The sequence below is a fragment of the Notechis scutatus genome, chromosome Z, assembly GCF_049901735.1.
Source record: "Notechis scutatus isolate UNSWTSFEM ecotype Mainland chromosome Z, rNotScu1.2, whole genome shotgun sequence".
Classification (NCBI taxonomy): domain Eukaryota; kingdom Metazoa; phylum Chordata; class Lepidosauria; order Squamata; family Elapidae; genus Notechis; species Notechis scutatus.
In genome coordinates this window covers 84,845,457-84,864,784 of record NC_142025.1, presented here as the reverse complement: position 1 = coordinate 84,864,784, position 19,328 = coordinate 84,845,457, and the positions used below count along the sequence as shown (strand labels likewise).

The following is a 19,328-nucleotide window of genomic DNA, read 5'->3' as shown; positions in this document are numbered from 1 at the left end:
TAAACACAGGATTAAACCTTCACCAAGCACAGAATTAACCCTCACCAAGACCAGTTTTAAACAAAAACTCAGAAAGGGTATGTAAACTCATGTTTGAATGTCAATCTTTCTACCGTGTTTCTCCAACAATACGGCCCCCCATAGGAAGACCCAGCATGTTTTCTAGGCATAAAATGAAATTAAGCCCCTCCCCCAAATTTAGGCCTAGTTTAAAACATGCGAAATTTGGGGGGGAAGGCGGGGGGGACTTGCCATTAGGAGTGCCCCGTGGGCAGCTACACCTCACCATCAGCCGCTCCTAACACCATGGTGGAGCACGGAGAGCTCCCTTACCCCTCCCTTAACCGGGTTAGCAGGCAGGCGGCATCGGCGTGGATGTCCGGCAGCATTTCAGCTGCTTCTCAGGCCTCAGTAGCTTCCACGGTTCCCACCGGTGCTGGCACCTCTCTCGCCAGCGCCGTCTCCAACAACAGCATGTGAGTCGCTCCCGCTTTTCCCCCGTCCCCGTAACAACAGGAAAAAAAGATTTTGAGGTACTTGGGAGCGCCGCGCACTGCATTTTGGTTTAATTCCGAGCAGCTGGGTGGGCGTGAGAAGAGCCGAGCAAGTGTCTCTGCTGCTGCTACCCTTGGTGCTCCAGCCTCGGGCTCTGCAAGTTTGCAAAAGTCTCCGTGCACAGCCCGTTCCTGCATTCCAAGTGCCCAGACTGAGCTGCAGCTGTCCCTCTCTCACCAGCTCCGTCTCCAATAACAGCGGCAGCAGCAGCAGGAACCGTGGAAGTTTTAGCTGCTTCTCGGGTGGGAGAGCCACCTCCGTAACTTCCACAGTTCCCGCTGCTGCTGCCGCTGTTATTGGAGATGGCGCTGGCGAGAGAGGGACAGCTGCAGCTCAGCCTGGGCACTTGGAATGCAGGAACGGGCTGCGCAACAGGACTTTTGCAAATTTGCAGAGCCCGAGGCTGGAGCAACAAGGGTAGCAGCAGCAGAGATGCTCGCTTGGCTCTTCTCACGCCCACCCAGCCACTCGGAATTAAATCAAAATGCAGCGCGTGGCGCTCCCAGGTACCTCAAAATCTTTTTTTTCCTGTTGTTATGGGGACGGGGGAAAATGGAAGCGACTCAGACGCTGTTGTTGGAGACAGTGCTGGTGCGCGGTGGGGAGAAATTAATTCACCCCGAAAAGACGTCCTAGCCGTTTTTGGGCTCAAAAAGATAAGGCCCGGCCTTATTTTGTGAGAAACACGGTAGCTAGCCAAGAAGCCTTGCTGAATGTCACTCATCTTGGTTCCCTATCATTAAAAGCTTCTTTCTGACAGCTCTGTTTCATTATTCAATTATTTCTTCAAATTGCTGATTGTCCAGGGAAGTATTTCCTCCCAACAGCAGTGTAAAAGTCTTAAAACAACCCTTTCCCTTTAAGAAAGTCAAGCCCCAGAAGCTCCGGAGACAGGAAGTCTAGGCATACTGGAAAGAATGTAATAAGGGTAGAAAAAAACAAAAGGAGATTGCTTCTAACTACTGGTTCTCCAAACTGCTTAGAAAGTTAACAAGGGGTTCTATAGAACCGGTCAGAACCCCTAGAATCCCACCCCTGTTAATGTGATATTTCTCACATAATTATTTTTGAAATCTACATTAACTTTATTTTACCATAAAAACCCATTTAATGCAAAGCTGGCATTCTACAACTTTTATTTGCTATGAGACATTTCCCCTTTTTGGAGATCACTTTAATTCCTCCACTTTCATTTTTATCTCTATTTTACCATTTTGTTGTATAAGTTGCCCTTTCATAAATGCTTTTTTTTTTAAACAAATTTTATTAGTTTTTAAAGACAAACAAAACATAAAACATAAGAATATAAAACCTCTTTTCTGAAAGTTATTTGTAAATTTTAACAGAGCAAATAAACATTATTTTATACAACATTGATACATTTCCTTATAAACACTTACATATCCTTTCAAATTTCTCATTATTTCTCCCTTTATTTTTCTTCAATTATATTTCTTTTCTATATTTATCTACTTTCTATATTTTTATTCATTATACTTATATTTTCCTCTGACTTGTTTTATTCTCTTCTATCTTTTATTCTCAATTATCCTCTTCTAACATTCCTCCAAGATTTTATTAATTCAATCAAAAATAAACACACAGAATTTTTTTTAAAAACCAACAAAACATAAGCCATAGAAACACAAAACCTCCTTTCTGAAGGCTACTTGTAGATTTTAACAAAACAAATAAGACATTCTTTTATACAACATAATTTCAAATTATCATTTGTACATATCTTTTCCAACTTTCTCATTGTTTCTCCCTCCAAGGTTTTATTAATTCTCAATCAAATATAGCTAACCAAAACACAAAACATAAAACTTCTTTTTGGAAAGTGGCTTAGCCCCGGGTTACATCTTTTTTACAGACCTAAATCAAATTCATGTTCACCGTATATACCATTCTTATCTTATTTACCATTCTATATTTTCTATATAACTTCTCTCTTCTTTTCACTCTCTTAATTATATTTTATTTATTTCATCTTATTTTAAAATCATTATACTTGTATCTTTTGTCCGTTCTTTTCCAATTATCTATTTATCTCTTTAACAAAAAATTTCCCCTATAGTCACTTTTAAAGTATGACGCCTTTCTATCTTTCCCCTAGATTGACACTTAAAATAATACATAATTTCCATTCTGATTCTGCTTAGTACATTCTACATGTTGCATTTTAAAATTAAAACAACAATAAATTTGTAATATAGTTAAATATATAATTTCCATTCTAATTCTAATTCTGCTTAATACATTATTTTAAAATACGAAGATGAAATAGTAAATTTATAATAACATTAAGACAATAACAAATTAAACTATAACTAAACATTAATCATTTTACACATTCTCTTTAATATTATTAAATATTGAAATCTGTCGTTATTAAACATTTTAATATTTTAATATTTTGTTAAATATTATAGTATTCCAATACACTATTTCAAATGCAAATACTACAATACTATCTTATGTACTCTTGCAGAATCTTTCTTTAATTATACTTTACCCTTTATCTCTGAAAAAAATCTGCTTTTTTGCATCTTGTTTCAAGCCTTTGTGGCTTTTTTTCCCTTTTTCCCTCCCTTTCTTTTCCTGTCTGGCCTTTTTGCCCCCCCCCCTCTCCTAACCTCCGTCTTTTTAACTTCCCCTCTCTGTTGTATTTCTCTTTTCTGTTGCTTTCTAACATTGTACCTTTTTTTCACCTTATTTTTCTCTTTCTTGGTTGTTTTATTAAATCTTAAATTCTCAATTTTCCTTCCCCTCTTCCTATTTTCTTTCTTAGTTGAACTTTTTTGTCCATTAAAGATGGCTTCTTCCTCTTCTTCTTCTTCTTCTTCTTCTTCTTCTTCTTCTTCTTCTTCTTCTTCTTCTTCTTCTTCTTCTTCTTCTTCTTCTTCTTCTTCTTCTTCTTCTTCTTCTTCTTCTTCTTCTTCTTCTTCTTCTTCTTCTTCTTCTTCTTCTTCTCCTTCTTCCCCATGTAGTTGCTGATAAGTAGAAATCGCCATTTCTAAAAAGTGGAAGACAGCCCCCAAAGAATCCTTGCCTTCTTGCTCTCCTTCCTTTAATTTTTCATATTCCATTTTTAATTCATCCTCAGATAGTGCCATTGTAAAACTTTTCCTTCTTCTTCTTCTTTTATTTTTTTAAGAACAACCCAAGTGTTTTTAATCTTAAAGTAGTTTCCAAGCGTTCCAAAGTTATCAAGCAATCCAGACAGACACAAAATATTTCCTCTTCTTCTCTTTGCACTTTCTCCTCCTGGGGCAAAATCCCAAAGTATATTTTAAAGCCTTATTACAGTTAATTTCTGATCTTGTAATCTTCAAGGCGTCTCCTCCAACAAATTCTTAAAGATTTTTTAGTCCTCTCCCTTCCCACTTATAACAAAGAGCTTATTTTTACCTTCTGTAGAAAAGCAGGTTTTTCAATGTCCGTTTGCTATCTCCGTAAGGAAGGGGAGTGAACTTTCCCTTTCGCACTTTCGTTCGCCGCTTAACAGCTTCTTTTGGAAACAAATGTATCAATTCAAGAATCAAATTTCCAGGGTGTTTAAATGTATCTTAATGTCCCGGTTCAGCCAGAAAACTTTCTCTTTCTAATTCTTCCTCCTGCACAAATCTTGTCCGGTTGAAGATCTCTTTGTGGCTGCCATTACTGACAGCCGCTCCACCGCCTCAGGAAAAAGGAGTCTAGCCGGCTGGGGAAAGGGGTTGCGATGTCCCCAGACCCCTGCCCGGGTCTCCTCTATCTTCCGCTACCTCTTCGGGGTAGCGACAACCCCCAAATCCAATTGGATCGGGGGTACCTCGGCAGCGAGCGCAGCAGGGACCCGCAGAATCGCGGATTCCTGCCACCGCCAAAGCCTTGCAACCGGAAGTCCCCTTTCATAAATGGGGACTTTTTGCAATCCAAACGATGCTTATGTCCATGCCTTTATTTAATCTCAAACATTTCAAATTCTCTGCAGTACTTCAATTATTGATTCTTTTTATAGCAAAGTTTCATTTAGCTCCTATCTGCAACTTCTGCCTTTACTCTATATTCAAGTCACTGATCTGAAAAAGATTTTGATAATATCTCCACTTTATTAGTAGCTGTAGCACATTTATTAGAAATCCAGAACATATCTATTTTTGAGAAATATATATATATATTGACAAGCTTTGTTGTGTTGATTTAATTCCTTTCACAGAGGTTCTATTCTTTTCTGGGCAAACCACTCCATTCCCTTTCTATTTACCATTTTATTATTTTTGTCTTATTTTCCAAAATATACTATATATACTTTGAATTTGCTTACCTCATAATTCATCTACAGTAGAGATTCTTCAAGTTTTTTATTCATGTTTTCTTGCATATTTGTACATTTTCCTCCATCCTCTGAGAATAGCCAGATCTCTTAATTGATACAGACAAGATACAATTAGTTATGCTATACATTTCCACCTAATTCTTCAAACTTCGTAAAGACTGGCATAATCCCTTATTTCTGTTTGCTGAGTTTCTGATCCTTTAATACCTTCTACAACTTTTGCTGCTTTCTAATAGAAGGCATTCCCCCCCCCCACCTAATTTGTAATCCAGAAAGGAGAAATAAAGAATAAAAAAGAACATTTTTTTCTGTCTGTCACTATTTAATCCCTTTTGGCACATCATACTATTATAATCGCATGATATTTCTGTTTCCCTTCTTTCTCCACTTACAGTATGTCTTTATTAGCAAAATTAGTCAATCATCCTTCTTAAAAAAATTTAACTCCCTTTCCTTGGAGTTGCATATTATTTATTTAATTTTAAATACTTAAAATAAGGCAATACTCCAAATTTAATTGTCCCTTTAGTCCATTTTTAACTTTTGCATTCCAAACTCACAGCAGACTTTTTGCTTTTAATTCATTTAAAAGTCTTTATATCCTTAGTTTTCTTTAATTTTTCCCAAGGGTGAAAGGTACACTCACCCAGATGGCTTTGGGCACTCAAGTCTCTCTACATTTAAATTTTCTCCATCCAAAAGTGTTTTAGAAAATGTATTGAACAAACCCAGTGTTTTAAACAAGCTTTGCTTGGGGCTATGAGCAAGCTGTTGGACTCCTTGGACTTCTGGCACTCTTATCTGCCCATAAGAACCCTCTGGATCCTCCTTTCCTCAAAAGATCTCAAGTGGGCAATTTCATAGCTTCCTCCTTGTCCAGAGAAGCTTCCTTTTTCTCAGGCTCACTGCCTGGCTGTCAGTCTTTATTTCTTCAGTGGATGGAAAAATCCTAGTCTGCATGTCTTTAACCAGAAGTCTGAATTGATCACTCATGACAAAGATATAAGTGATTAATCTGCTAATGACAACTCCTGATTTAAAATTTAATTTAATATTACATTACATTAATTTGTGGCTTGGTGCCAGTCGACTTCTTTGTCTTGGGCCCGTTTTCCTTTTTGGAGTCCAATCCAGTATGCCTTTTGGGACACCCACTCTCTCAAGTAAGGTTCGCCCATTGTTAAGTAAAACATAGATAATTGTACCAATATCTTATCTTCCCAGGAAAAAGTGTATTAACATATTAACCAAGCTGAACATAAAGCTAGCCAGAATATTAAATAGACTATACTTCATTTCAGTAGATCAAGAAAGTAGACCAACAAAGTATTATGCTAACTTTTTAGTTTTTACATTGTTCCACTGAGTGGAGAAAGTGCATTTGTCCCATAAAGACAATTATTTTAATGGTGTCAAGTAATTTGATTTGTGTGTTGATTTTGTATGGGTGTGTGTGTGTGTGCATGTATGTACATATTTCATGATAAGTTTCTTATTTTTTAGATTGTGTCCTACCTGCTTGATCTCCCAGAAAAAGATGAAGAGGAGGTGGAGCGAGCACAAATCAACAGTTTTGACAGCCTTTGGGGAGAGACAGGTATTTTTTTTTTAGCTAAAATGTTCATATCTCTTGGGTATAAAGTGGATTTATTCAAAGAGATTTGCTCTGAATTCTTTTCAATGCCTCAAAGAGATTTGCTCTGAATTCTTTGCAGTGCCTCCCTAATTTTCTTAATTTTGGGAGTGCCACATGTAATTCCGAAATACAGGTTTTCTTTTGTTGCCAGTTAATTAGATATTAATCAAATAGCATATGTTCAAGATTCATAAGCATTATCCAATACATTGGAAAACTAGTACGCTTAGGATTCATACTGATATAGATAGATCTATTAAATATTAAATATTAATTTTTCTGTTAGATTGAGTTCCCAATCAGTAATATTTCCTAAAACTTTTAAATATCTTGATGCAAAAATGTATACTTTAATTTTCAATCTTTTTCTGTAATCATAAAAAAGATCAATCTTATTCTGGTATAATATTCTAACTCACAGTGTACAATATTAGTCATGTAGGCATGCAAGTAATCTTCGACCTATAAATGTAATGGAGCCTGCCCATTATAGTTGCAAATGGTGGCAACCATTAAGTGAGACAGCCTTGCTTAATGACCCCCACCACGTACTCTCTCTGATCTAGCACTTCCATTAAACTAATGTGAGGACAGGATATTTCAATGGGTGAGGACTCCCTGAGAGGGTCCATAAAGGAGGCAAACAAGCAGCAAAAAGATTTGCAAAGTCAAAAATAGCCCAGTGGGGGAAGAGCACAGCTAGATTAGGCCCCAAAGTTGCATTCCAATGCCAGAGAGGCTTCCAAACAAAACAGACCTCGGGCCGGCTGAATGCAGTCCTCCCGAGCTCCATTTTCATTGGCAGAGTGCTAGCAAAACAAACTACTAGCAAAAGTGGCATTTGATCATAAAGCAAGGAGGCATTGAGAAATGTTTCCCCTTTTGCATTTGAGCATCAAAGAAGGGACAGGAAAAGAGAAAGAGGAAAGACAAAGAGAACAAGGAAGGAAAAAGAAGGAAGGAACTGCAAACTTCTCCTGGCTGTTCTTAGCCTTGGAGAAGTCAGCCACCTGGATTCAAACATGGCAGCTTAAGGATGAGCCTCCCAAAACCTTTCCCTTGCTTAATCTCGTCCTTCCCCAGAAAGCCACATTTCTTCAACAAAGAAAACAAAAAAGCTGGGAGGCATAAACTTATTGCTCTTCCCTGCCCTCCTTTTAGGTGCTGAAACTAAGCTCCCTCCCTCTGCCCTCCAATTTCAATTCCTTTTAACAACTTAGATTGCTATAAATTTACTGCATGCCTGAAAAGAGGGTGATAATATTTGTATGTTACTTACCTTGAGTGACTGCCAGGCTGAAGAATACTATAGAGCAGAGGTGTCAAATTCAAGGCCCGCAGTCCAGATCCGGCCCCTGGCCCCCCCTGGAAATGGTGAAGGACTGACCTATAGTGGCCCAGCTCAACCCAACCAGGTGCTGATCTACACTGGTGGCAGCTGACAATGTGTTGGAGGAGGCTGTGGCAGCCGAAAACAGACCTCGGGCCGGCTGAATGCAGTCCTCCCGAGCTCCATTTTCATTGGCAGAGTGCTAGCAAAACAAACTACTAGCAAAAGTGGCATTTGATCATAAAGCAAGGAGGCATTGAGAAATGTTTCCCCTTTTGCATTTGAGCATCAAAGAAGGGACAGGAAAAGAGAAAGAGGAAAGACAAAGAGAACAAGGAAGGAAAAAGAAGGAAGGAGGAAAAGGAAGAAAAAAGAAGAGGAAAATGAAGAGGGAAGGAAGGAAGGAAGGAAGGAAGGAAGGAAGGAAGGAAGGAAGGAAGGAAGGAAGGAAGGAGATTATAATGAGAGGGAGGTTCTAAGGAAAGTCCCGCCTTAGCACTTGGCCACCAGCAGCCTTGTTGTCCTTTCGCCATCCCCTTCTCCTGACCTGCCATGATAGTCTCCCATCCTATTGCTGAGGATGCTTTGTTACAAAGCTGTGTCTCCTCGCATGAAGAGGGAATGGGCCTCCCTCTGACCCACACACTTTGCTCTCCTGCACAGAGCATGAGCAACCTAGCCAAGGAGAGTGAGCACAGCAGCAGTAGCCTCGAAGAGGATGTAAGCTCAGTAGTCATCCCCTTGGGAAAGCGGGCTGGGCTGGGCTGGACTGTGGGGTCCCAGTGCCCTGGGAGCTCAAGGACTGGGCTAGACACTTGCCCTCCGCTGCCTAGGGCTCTGGACAGCCTGCACCACCATCCGGGGGTCCTCCGCATGGCCTGTGAGGGATGGCAAGGCTCCTCTGGAGGACAAGGGTTTGGACTTCTCCCTGGCCTTGCCTTCTTCCGCTGGAGACAGTGGATCCCTCCAGCTCACCCAGGCCATCACAGGTACCTCTGACACAAGTGACATCAAGCTGGCCATGCCCACCTTGGCCACGCCAACCTGGCCTCCCGAGGGCAAACACAACCCTGATGCAGCCCTCAATGAAATCGAGTTTGATACCCCTGCTGTAGAGGAAAGGAAGGAAACAAGCAAAGATAAGCTTTCTGCAGATTATGTGTCTTAAGGACTGAAGAAAAAGTTCAGCTCAAAAGAAAAAGCGACAGCACAGACATGCAGCAAACCACAGCAGACATTGGATTCTAAAGGGAGTCAGACAGGCAGCAAAAAGCTTTCTGCAAGGAATTGTCAGAATGCTGAAAATGGCAGCTGCTTCCAGGAGTCATGGGAAACAGGCCCAACTGCAGCAGGGGGTCTTATTGGAGTTGGATGGGGGCAGAGAGACAGGGTCCCTGAGGTCAGTGGTAAGGGCAAAGGACAACAGGTGAACTGCAGTCACCATATAAGCAGGGCCATATGGTTGTTTAGAGCAGGGGTCCCCAACCACCGGGCCCCGGACCGGTACCGGTCCGTGGATCATTTTGTACCGGGCCTCAAAGAAAATGAAAATAAAAAATAAAAATAAAATAAAAATGGCAGCTTTCTTCGCCTTCGGTGAATGCTGCTGGGATCAGGGATCAAGAACACAAAGGAAAGAAGGGGAGGGAGGAAGCAACCGAAGCCTGTCCTGCTCTCCGGCTCAGTGGCTTCGGTTTCCTCCCGCCTCGTTCCTCTCTCAGTCGCTCTCTCGCTCCTCCACCAGCCCAGGAAGAAACTGCTTCAAAGAAGCCGGCAGGGTGGTTTTCCTGTCGGCGCAGCTCCTCCAAAGCGCCCATTCACCCCCACACAGCCACCCGCGGTTCAATCCAGTGCTCCGTTCTGCCTGCCTGCCTGCCTGCCTTCGTTTCTGGTTGTTTCGGAGCAGCTTCGGCTGAGAAAAAGAGGCGAATAGTTATTAAAGGGAGGGAGACACCTGAGGGATGAGGCTGAGGAAGGCAGGGCCGAGAGGCGGGGCTTCTCAACCGTCCTGCAGGGACTTGTCCTGAGCCGCAGAGACAGCCGCGGGCCGCCACCACCCAGCACTCAGTTTTGAAGGCGCTCCTCAGCCAGGCGCAGTTCCTGAATCTGCAGCTGAAACCCTCCGTTTTAAATGTCCCAATAGAAGAGAATATCTGTTGTTCAGGGTTGCAATGAGGAGGCCTTGGTGCTCCCTGAACTTGGTGGTTTGCTGGCGGACGTTTTATTACCCGACTAGGTAACAACATCAGATGTTACCTAGTCAGGTAATGAAACGTCTGCAAGCAAACCACCAAACTCGGACTCCACCCCCCCCTACCAGGTCCTTGAAAAAATGTTTCTGCGTGAAACTGGTCCCTGGTACAAAAAAGGTTGGGGACCACTGGTTTAGAGACTAGTGATATCTCAAGGTTTACCTGCACTCCAAAAATGAAGTGGAATAAACTCAAATATACTGACTGATCTCAGAGCAAATTAGAACATCAACGAGATTTATTCATATTACATCTGATACATTATTCAATCCATCATTCTTTCATTTTTTCTACCTCAATAAATTGTATTTCTCCAGACCTCTTTTGTGGATGTATTATTTTATTTATTTATTCATTTGTCATATTTCTATACCATCCATTTCACTTAAATGATTTATTTGTTGGTTGTATTTTTCAGTTATTGTAGATTCATTTGTATTCCTGTCTGGCATTATTGATTCTTATCAGTGGGAGTGCTTTTAAATGACAGAGCCTTTCCCCCCCTCATTTTACCATTAACTTAAAATGAGGTTAGGGATTTGCAGGCAGGATATTTCTAGTTTCTTCATCTATGTTCTGTTGAAAGTAGGTATGGTTGATCAACCACTTCAAGCCTAGTTCATAGTTTATACCTACATAATCTATGAAGAACAGGGTGTGTTTGTATGTATGTTTGTTTATTTTAACGCTACGGTTCTGCACAAATATACATAGAGTTATAAAACATATTTTAAAAAATATGAAAAAACATGAAATGGTCCAATCCTGGATTTCTTCCATAGTTGTAGCATTATATTGTGGTATGTGAAGCCAATATAAACATATATAGCTTAAATACATTTTCATTTTTTCATTCTATTTCTTTTGCATTAGTATATAAAAAGAAAGTGCAAACAATCCAAACAATCCAAAGAAAACAGGAGAAAAAGGGCAGAAAACATAATACATTATATAATTCAGTGTATACTAAAGAAGCAAATTATGAAAGCACTATTCATTGCATATATGTATAAAAGGGGTGGCTTGTATCATGACAGTGCAATGCTTTTTTTGTAATTTTAATTAAAAGCCTTCAATCCTGCAGATACACTGATCATTTTTTTAAAAAAATCCTCACTTTTAAAATGCAGCATTAAAGTGCCCAATAATTTATTATTTCACTCCATGCTAATTAAATCTATAATTTTCATACTGATACATTCCAAAATGTTAGCATATAATTCAAAACACTTACTCATTTATTCTATATCAGCAGTGTCAAACCCGCAGCCCATGAGCCAAATGCGTCACATGCTGGCCCCACCACCACCCAGTTTAGCGAAGGGGAGTTGAAGTCCCGATATGTCATGTGACGCTGCCATGATAACATGAGTTTGACACCCCTGTTCTATATTATTCTTTGCAAAACCATATTAAGAAAAACATAGCAATTAAATTATTGTGGAAAAAACTCACATTATATATCTCTTATTTTATACTTCCAGAATAATGGAATCAGTTGACAGCTGGTCCATTTTAAACATTCTATATAGATGAAAAAAAGGTTTTTTTATTTAATCAATTTCAGCTTAAAGACACTTTAATATTCCTAACAATAGGTTTGTTAAAATAAGTATAATAATCTTTTTGTTTCCAAACATTTAAAAAAACTAATATCAGTCTTTACAGTAAAAAGGATTTAGCTTTTCTTTTCGATGTAAAGGGTAGATAGGCGGAGGAAAGTATATTTGCTAAATTTGCCGCGTTGAATTATTTGTAAAAATAATAAAGGCAGGATATAAATAAAAGAAATAAAAAATTAAATGGCTGCTGAACTCTGGAGAAACACGAGAAATAAGAGGCTCAGAATAGCTCAGCCTCAACTATCATGTCCTTAAAGAGCAGTGAAGATTTTGGACAGGCTTTCAAGACTCCATTAATGTACCCTACATTAATAAAGTAGCATTCCTGGAATCCTTGCCATGAACTTGCTTGCCTTGAAAGATGGTCTGTCAACATGGCCTCTTCTTTTCAACTTTTTCATAGACAATAATATTCCTTTGAACTCTGTACACACATTGTATATTTGGAATTATCAAAAAATATTTTAATACCATAGTGATTCAGAGTGCTTGCTAATAATGAAATCAAAAGATGTTTTAATTGGATATGCTGATATTTCCTTTTTATCAGTCCAAATTTCTCTTACAGTAACCTAAAATGTGATTAAAAATATTATGCTGCTGTTGGATTATGAATTTTAAAAAAATTTACCTCCAATTTTCAAACTAGAATTATTCCAGACACCTGCCATCTTAACACTACAGCCTTTAAGGCTGCAAAATATTAGTCTTATTACTAAAAAAAGGAATTATGCTCCTATTTAATACAAATAGAGTTGCAAATTTTATGTTAACCCTTAGGAAATATGCTGTATTTCCTAATGTTGCTTCTTTGTTATTCAATTTAAAAGTGTTACAGCTTTTGCTTAGCTAATAGTCCCTATACGTTTCCATCAAGGACCTCTGATTTCAGGATCATACCAACTATAACTGACTGTATTGCACTTCTCCAGAACAAGCAGATTCTCAGGTTTGAGGTCCTCTAAGACTGTCTGTTGCTTGAAGAACAACTGAAAACTGTGATGAGAAAGGCATGTCTACAGCTTTTAACTGATGAGTCAGTTGCTGCCTTTCCTTGAATGGGGAGCGCTGAGGGCAATCATTCATACTTTTGTTGGGGTCAATTGGATTATTGAAATGTGTTGCGTGTGATTCTATCCAGAAACTTTAGTTTGTACAAATGCAGGAGTATATAGCTTATAATTCAGAGATTTTATTGACATATAGTACCACATTTTTAGGAAAGGCAGTGGTTGCCAGTCTGTTTCCAAATATAATTTAAAGTTCTGGTCACTATAAAAAAGTCTAAATGACTCTGAACCTGGGAATGTTCCAGGTAAAAATCTGTCCATCAGTTTCACATAAACTGAGAATCCCCACATATCAGAGTAGTTGTTCTGCTGTTCAGATATGGTGAAATTAAATGAGGATTGGCAAATTTATGGCTCAGTGGCTAAGACGCTGAGCTTGTCAGTCAGAAAGGTCGGCAGTTCGGAGGTTCGAATCCCTAGTACCATGTAACGGAGTGAGCTCCCGTAACTTGTTCCAGCTTCTGCCAGCCTAGCAGTTCGAAAGCATGTAAAAATGCAAGTAGAAAAATAGGGACCACTTTGGTGGGAAGGTAACAGCGTTTTGTGTGCCTTCAGCGTTTATTCATGCTGTCCACATGACCACGTCTTCAGACAGTGCTGGCTCTTCGGCTTTAAAACAGAGATGAGCACCACCCCCTAGAGCCAGAAACGACTAGCATGTATGTGCGAGGTGAACCTTTACCTTTATTACAACCATCTGACTGTGAGGCAGGTGTTTTGTCTAGTATTGGATAATCAGGAGAGTGAGATGTCTAGGTAGCTGAGGGTATGGATGGAAGGAAGGGTAATGATAGTATGGACAGGGGATCTTATGACGAGGGGAGGCTTAGCTGTTCCAGGGAGAGAATAATTGAAAATATGTTTTCTTTGCCAACAAGGCTTCTCTCATCATCTTTTCTTGGCTCTCTTCTGTCTCCCAGCTTTCTTTGTTTTTTATTTATTTTTATTTTTATTTTATTTGTCAATCGCTTACAAGATAATAGGTATAAGTATATACATAGTTATGAATACATGAAATGGATACATATAAGAAAAATAAAAGAAACAATAGGACAGGGACGGTAGGCATGTTGGTGCGCTTATGCATGCCCCCTACAGACCTCTTAGGAAAGGGGTGAGGTCAATTGTAGGCAGGCTAAGGTTAAAGTTTTTGGGATTTGGGGAAGAAACCACAGAGTCAGGTAGAGTATTCCAGACATTGACCATTCTGTTGCTGAAGTCGTATTTCCTGCAATCAAATTTGGTGCGGTTAACCTTGAGTTTGTATCTATTGTGTGCTCTTGTGTTGTTATGGTTGAAGCTGAAGTATTCATTGACAGGTAAGTCATTGCAATGTATGATTTTATATACCATACTTAGATTAGACCAAAGACGGCGTAATTCAAGGTTTTCTAGGTCTAGAATTTCAAGTCTGGTGGCATAAGGTATTCTACAATGAGTAGAGGAGTAGAGAACTCTTCTTGTGAAATATTTCTGGACTTTCTCAACTGTGCTAATATCAGATACGTAATGTGGGTTCCAGACCGATGAGCTGTATTCAAGTATTGGTCTAGCAAATGTTTTGTATGCTCTAGTTATTAGTGTAATATTACCAGAGAAAAAGCTACGTAGGATTAGGTTAACAACTCTTAATGCCTTTTTGGCTATGTAGTTACAGTGGTCTCTAGCACTTAGATCATTTGAGATGAGTATTCCAAGGTCCTTTACAGAGCTTGGATCATCAACAAGGTCTTGACTATTCAGCTTGTATTTTATTTTCTGATTTTTTTTGTCAATATGTAAGACAGAGCATTTATTTTTTGAGATTTGAAGTTGCCATTTGTTTGACCGTTCTGATACATAATCAAGATCTTTTTGAAGGGTAGCAGTATTGTCTGTGGTATTGAACAGCTTTACATCATCAGCGAAGAGAATGCAGTTGCTCTTAATATGATCACAGAGGTCATTTATGTAGAGTATGAAGAGAGCTGGTCCTAGAACACTGCCTTTTATTTTTATTTTATTTTTCCCCACTATTGAGTTCATTCCTTCTCTCTCTTTAGCTGGATTAGTTGATTGTATGACTGACTATAAATTCTTGCTAGCTATGGTTGCACTACCAACTAAATTCTCCAGATGTTTCTTGAGACTCTTCAGCTTAGGCTCCAAGATTTTCCTTACGCTGCCTACTTGATGCTCCAAAACTAGAGAGGCTTACAAGTAGTCCTTGGCTTATGACCACAGTTGGGCCTGGCATCTTGATTGCGTGAAGCAGTCAGTAAGTCATTAGCTGAGATAACACCTAATAGTAGAACTATTACATGTCGTATTGTATTCTTTTAGAACTACCTGTAAATAAAGGAAATTGTCTTATTTTGCATTGTTTAAGATCTTGCATATATAAACAGTGTACTTATATAGTTGTGTGTGTGTGTGTGTGTGTGTGTGTGTGTGTTCAAGTTTCAGAAATGCAAGATATCAAAAACAATTTCCAAATTAAACATGTAAAATTCTGCCTTTTTAAAGCAGTGGTACTCTGACTTTGAAGAGAACAAAAGGATGGCATTCTTCCAAATTTTATACTTTTTCTTCAGCTCTATGAATTTAGATTCAGGTCTAGATACATTCTTTGGTTTGATCCCAGTTTGTGTGCAATAGAAAAGAGATGTACAAAATTTTCCAACGTCATATCAGGTTGTTCTGAAGTCAAAGTACAGTATTTCCTATTAGAAAGGAACAGACTATTCTGATGTTAAAACATGCCCTGGTGAAGTTGGACTGGGACATTTAGTGGTCAGCATATTTCAGTCCTGATACATTTTGTGTCTTATAATGATATATGTATTTATTTGAATTTTGATTCAGATACAAAAATAAAATACATTTTAGTTTTCAAGTGTAGCTTGTCATGCAGTTAAGTTTGAAAGAAAATCCAGGAATTGTAATAGCTCCTCAGCACCATCAATTTAATTTATCCTGCTTTAAAAAAAAACATTTTTAAGTTCCTATGTGACACAAAATCACCATAAATACTGTATTTTTCACTCCATAAGATAACACACCCCCCCCCAAAAAAAGTGGGTGGAAATGTCTGTGCGTCTTATGGAGTGAATATTGTGTCATGGTGCCAGTCCTTTGGTGAATAGCAGCCAGGCCATAGTGGTGGGGTCCTTTTACATTGCTGAACCCTGTCTCTTCTGTCTTTGTCATTGCCCTCCTCTTCTGTCTCTTTTCCACAGTGCAGGAGTCAATAGGCAGAACTAGCACATGAGAGGACACCTATCTGTGGTCTTCTCAGGCTCCGGTTCAGAATATTTTTTTTCTTGTTTTTCTCCTCTAAACCTAAGTGTGTCTTATGGTCAGGTGTGTCTTATGGAACGAAAATGGTAAATATCCCTTTTTGAGACAAGAAATTTAAGTGCATATCAATTGTTTACTGCAGTAAGATCTTACTTTATTGAAATTGTTCATCAATAATACTGCATTGAGTTGTCAATACTATGAGAAATAGATTAATTTTTGAGGGGATCATGAAATTATCATGCAGTATTAAATGAGCTTTAATTCCAATCTAGAAGTATTTTTATGTAGATATACAAACTATCAAATTACATAGAGTTCTACATGTAGCAGAATTGAAAAACAACTTATCAGCAGTGCCAAGGAATGGAAATTCTTGCAGAGACAAGCTAAATACATTTATTAAAATAAGAATTATTACACATTCTACAGAAGTTGCTCCTAACAAGCTAGTAGTCTTCGAAAACTTTTGAAAACTATAGCCAGAAGCCATTCCATTTTCCTTTCCTTCTTTTTTCAACTTCTGTTCTTCTTAAGTAGATTGAGAGTCTGTAATCATTTTTTTTCTAATCAGTCTTTTATCTCTTCAGCTCTAACTGCTGCAGCAGGAAGAGGCAAGTTGGATGTTTGTCGTCTGCTTCTAGAGCAAGGAGCAGCTGTAGCCCAGCCCAACCGACGAGGGATTGTTCCTTTATTCAGTGCCGTTAGGCAAGGCCATTGGCAGGTAACAGAATAAGAGGGAGGGAAAAGCTGTTCCCTACTGTATTGTAATACAGCTGTACTGCTGTAAGAACATGTATACATTGTATATTTTGGAGACCACATTTGTTATTTTCATTAGCCAGAGTATTTGAGCCTCTTGTTACTAAGAGTAACATGGGAAAACTGCAAGGACTTGTCTAGTTAGTCTCCAAGAATTATATATGATTAAAAGGAAGGGGGAAAATGAGGAAGTTTTTGGCATGTTGGAATATCCTGGAGGCCATTTTTTTTATAAATTGGCATTCATTGCTATAGGATTTTTTTAAAGGGCATAGGTAAATTCATTCATTTGTTCATTCATTCATTTGAAGGTAATGGACTCTGTCTTCTTATTTGTTATTTGTTTACCACATTTCTCTTCTTTTTAAACAAAAAAATGATATTAAACATTTTAGAGAAAAATTTTGGAGAGATAAGCAAAAGAGGGAGAAAAAACAACCCAACCCCTCAGGTAAAGTGAATTAAAAAGCACAAATGAGTAAACAAAATATAAAACATCTTAGTGTTATATACCTCTAGTATATCATTAATCATTAATATTTGAATATGCTTTAAGCATAAATGAATCATCCAATAAAGCTATAAACTATAATAGTCTGAGACTGAAAATCTGTTCTGATTTAAATATCCCATTAAATTGAAATATAGACTCAATGGATTTTTTTTAGATATGATACAAATCCACATATTGAACTGTAGTCCTGGAATGGTGTCCACTTTGTATTAAATTCCATAACAGATTTACTTTTCATGTACAAAGTTATTTTGGAGGTAAAAGCATAGTCCTGCAACTTAGTGAACTATTCATTTAAAGAAAGAAATTTCCAATAAGAAACATGTAATACCTATGAAACAGTTAATTTATACAGAGCTAATTCAGTATACATAAAACTGAAGTGATGTTTCATAGTAAAATAACCCATTTTTCTCTATTATTCATAGTAAATTTAATCTTCTTATATTAAAATTCCCATGGTTGCATCTCTCTTACTACATTCAAATCCTGCATCAATTTAATCATGCAATCTTATTTGGATTATGAGTTTTACCACCAATAATTTATGAATCAAGCCTCATATTCCAAATTATATATTATGAGGTTTTTGAATTAAGTCAAGTCTTTCAATATTCCTGTTTGTTTCTATAATTGTTTTAGTATTGTTCTACTTATTTGAAGGTGCTGAAACCAACCAGGTAAACTAGAATCTAGATTATTCTAAAACAAAACTTTCAAAAGATTTCATCATTCTCTTATTAATAATTCAAATTTACAGTCTAATGAATTATTAACTTTCCATTGAAGATTTTTTTTTAGTATTTGCCTCTTCATTGAAGTAGACATTTAAGAACAACTTTGAAGGTATGAGAAAATCTGGACACTCTTTTCCTTTATTTTTCATAGACATTCATGATCTTTTACATATTGTTTATTTCTGTTTACACAAATAGCTTTAAGTTGATTCAGACCACTTGGAAGTCTTGCCCCTTGGTAGAAGCAGCTGGCTTCTATACAATCGGTTATGAAGCACGTGTTAAGCAACTAGAATGTTTGAAATTCAAATGTGCTAATCCAGGTCACTTAAATCTTGTAAAGTCCAAAATATAATCCTTGGTCATTATATAGGTAGTCCTCAGGCAATCCAGGCAGTTGTAGTTGCTATCATAACTCACATTAAGAGAGCACCTCACATGACCATAATGTGGGAAGGCATTGGGTTATATGTTCATTCTAATTGCTTCAAATCATTCAGTAATATGTTCTCCTATTTTTCTGTGGCTTTTTCTTTCTGATGCCAGAGACATAAACAAATCTATCAAAAATACCTGACTAGTACCCCATACCATAATGAATTATCAGAACTTAATTGATTTGAAAAAAGTTATTTAGTTCCTTATAACATTTTAATATCCTTATGTAATTTTAGTAGTTTATGAAATGTCTACTTCTTTGATCTGGAAGTTCCTTGAGTTAGTCTTATAATTATTGGATTTTGATCTATATATTATTCAGAATATAACTTGAGACAATTGATACTTTTCCTGATTAAGTCTGAAAATGTCTTATAATACATTTTTCTTATTCATCTTGGATTTGTTTTTCTAGCATCTATGGTAAATTTTTATATATGTATATAACTGATAGTGTAAAAGGTTTTGTCACAGAAGGTAAACTGTTCCAACTAAAGCTGCCTTCTTCAGTTGACTCGTGTTTTTTTTTCCAGTGCCAATAGGGTTCAAGTGCTGTTACAGATGTTTTGAGATTGTACCCAGGGGTCTATTTGCTTTCTTTTGGCACAGTCATTCTACTTCTATTTCCAGATCTTTGTGTTTTTCTTTTATTCTGCTGTATCCAGGTACTGCAGCAACCTTTTTTTTCTTATCCACAGTTGTTAAATGCTGTCTGTTTTAATTCTAAAAATCCAGAGCACTGTAGCTTCTTTGTTTTCTATTACTTTATCTATTATGGCAGGGGTCCCCAACCGCCGGTCCAGCGGACCGGT

The 19,328-nt window shown here is 37.9% G+C and overlaps 1 protein-coding gene across 7 annotated transcripts in view; it reads left to right on the top strand.

The window, feature by feature from the left end:
• Positions 1 to 19,328, top strand: part of TANC2 (tetratricopeptide repeat, ankyrin repeat and coiled-coil containing 2) — a 370,844-nt gene that overhangs the window by 306,989 nt on the left and 44,527 nt on the right. For all 7 annotated transcript variants that reach the window (XM_087947472.1, XM_087947477.1, XM_087947475.1 and 4 more), the window contains 2 exons: positions 6,380 to 6,473; positions 16,656 to 16,789. In XM_087947472.1, coding sequence (XP_087803598.1) covers positions 6,380 to 6,473; positions 16,656 to 16,789 — 228 coding nt within the window. The remainder of the gene's footprint in view (positions 1 to 6,379; positions 6,474 to 16,655; positions 16,790 to 19,328) is intronic.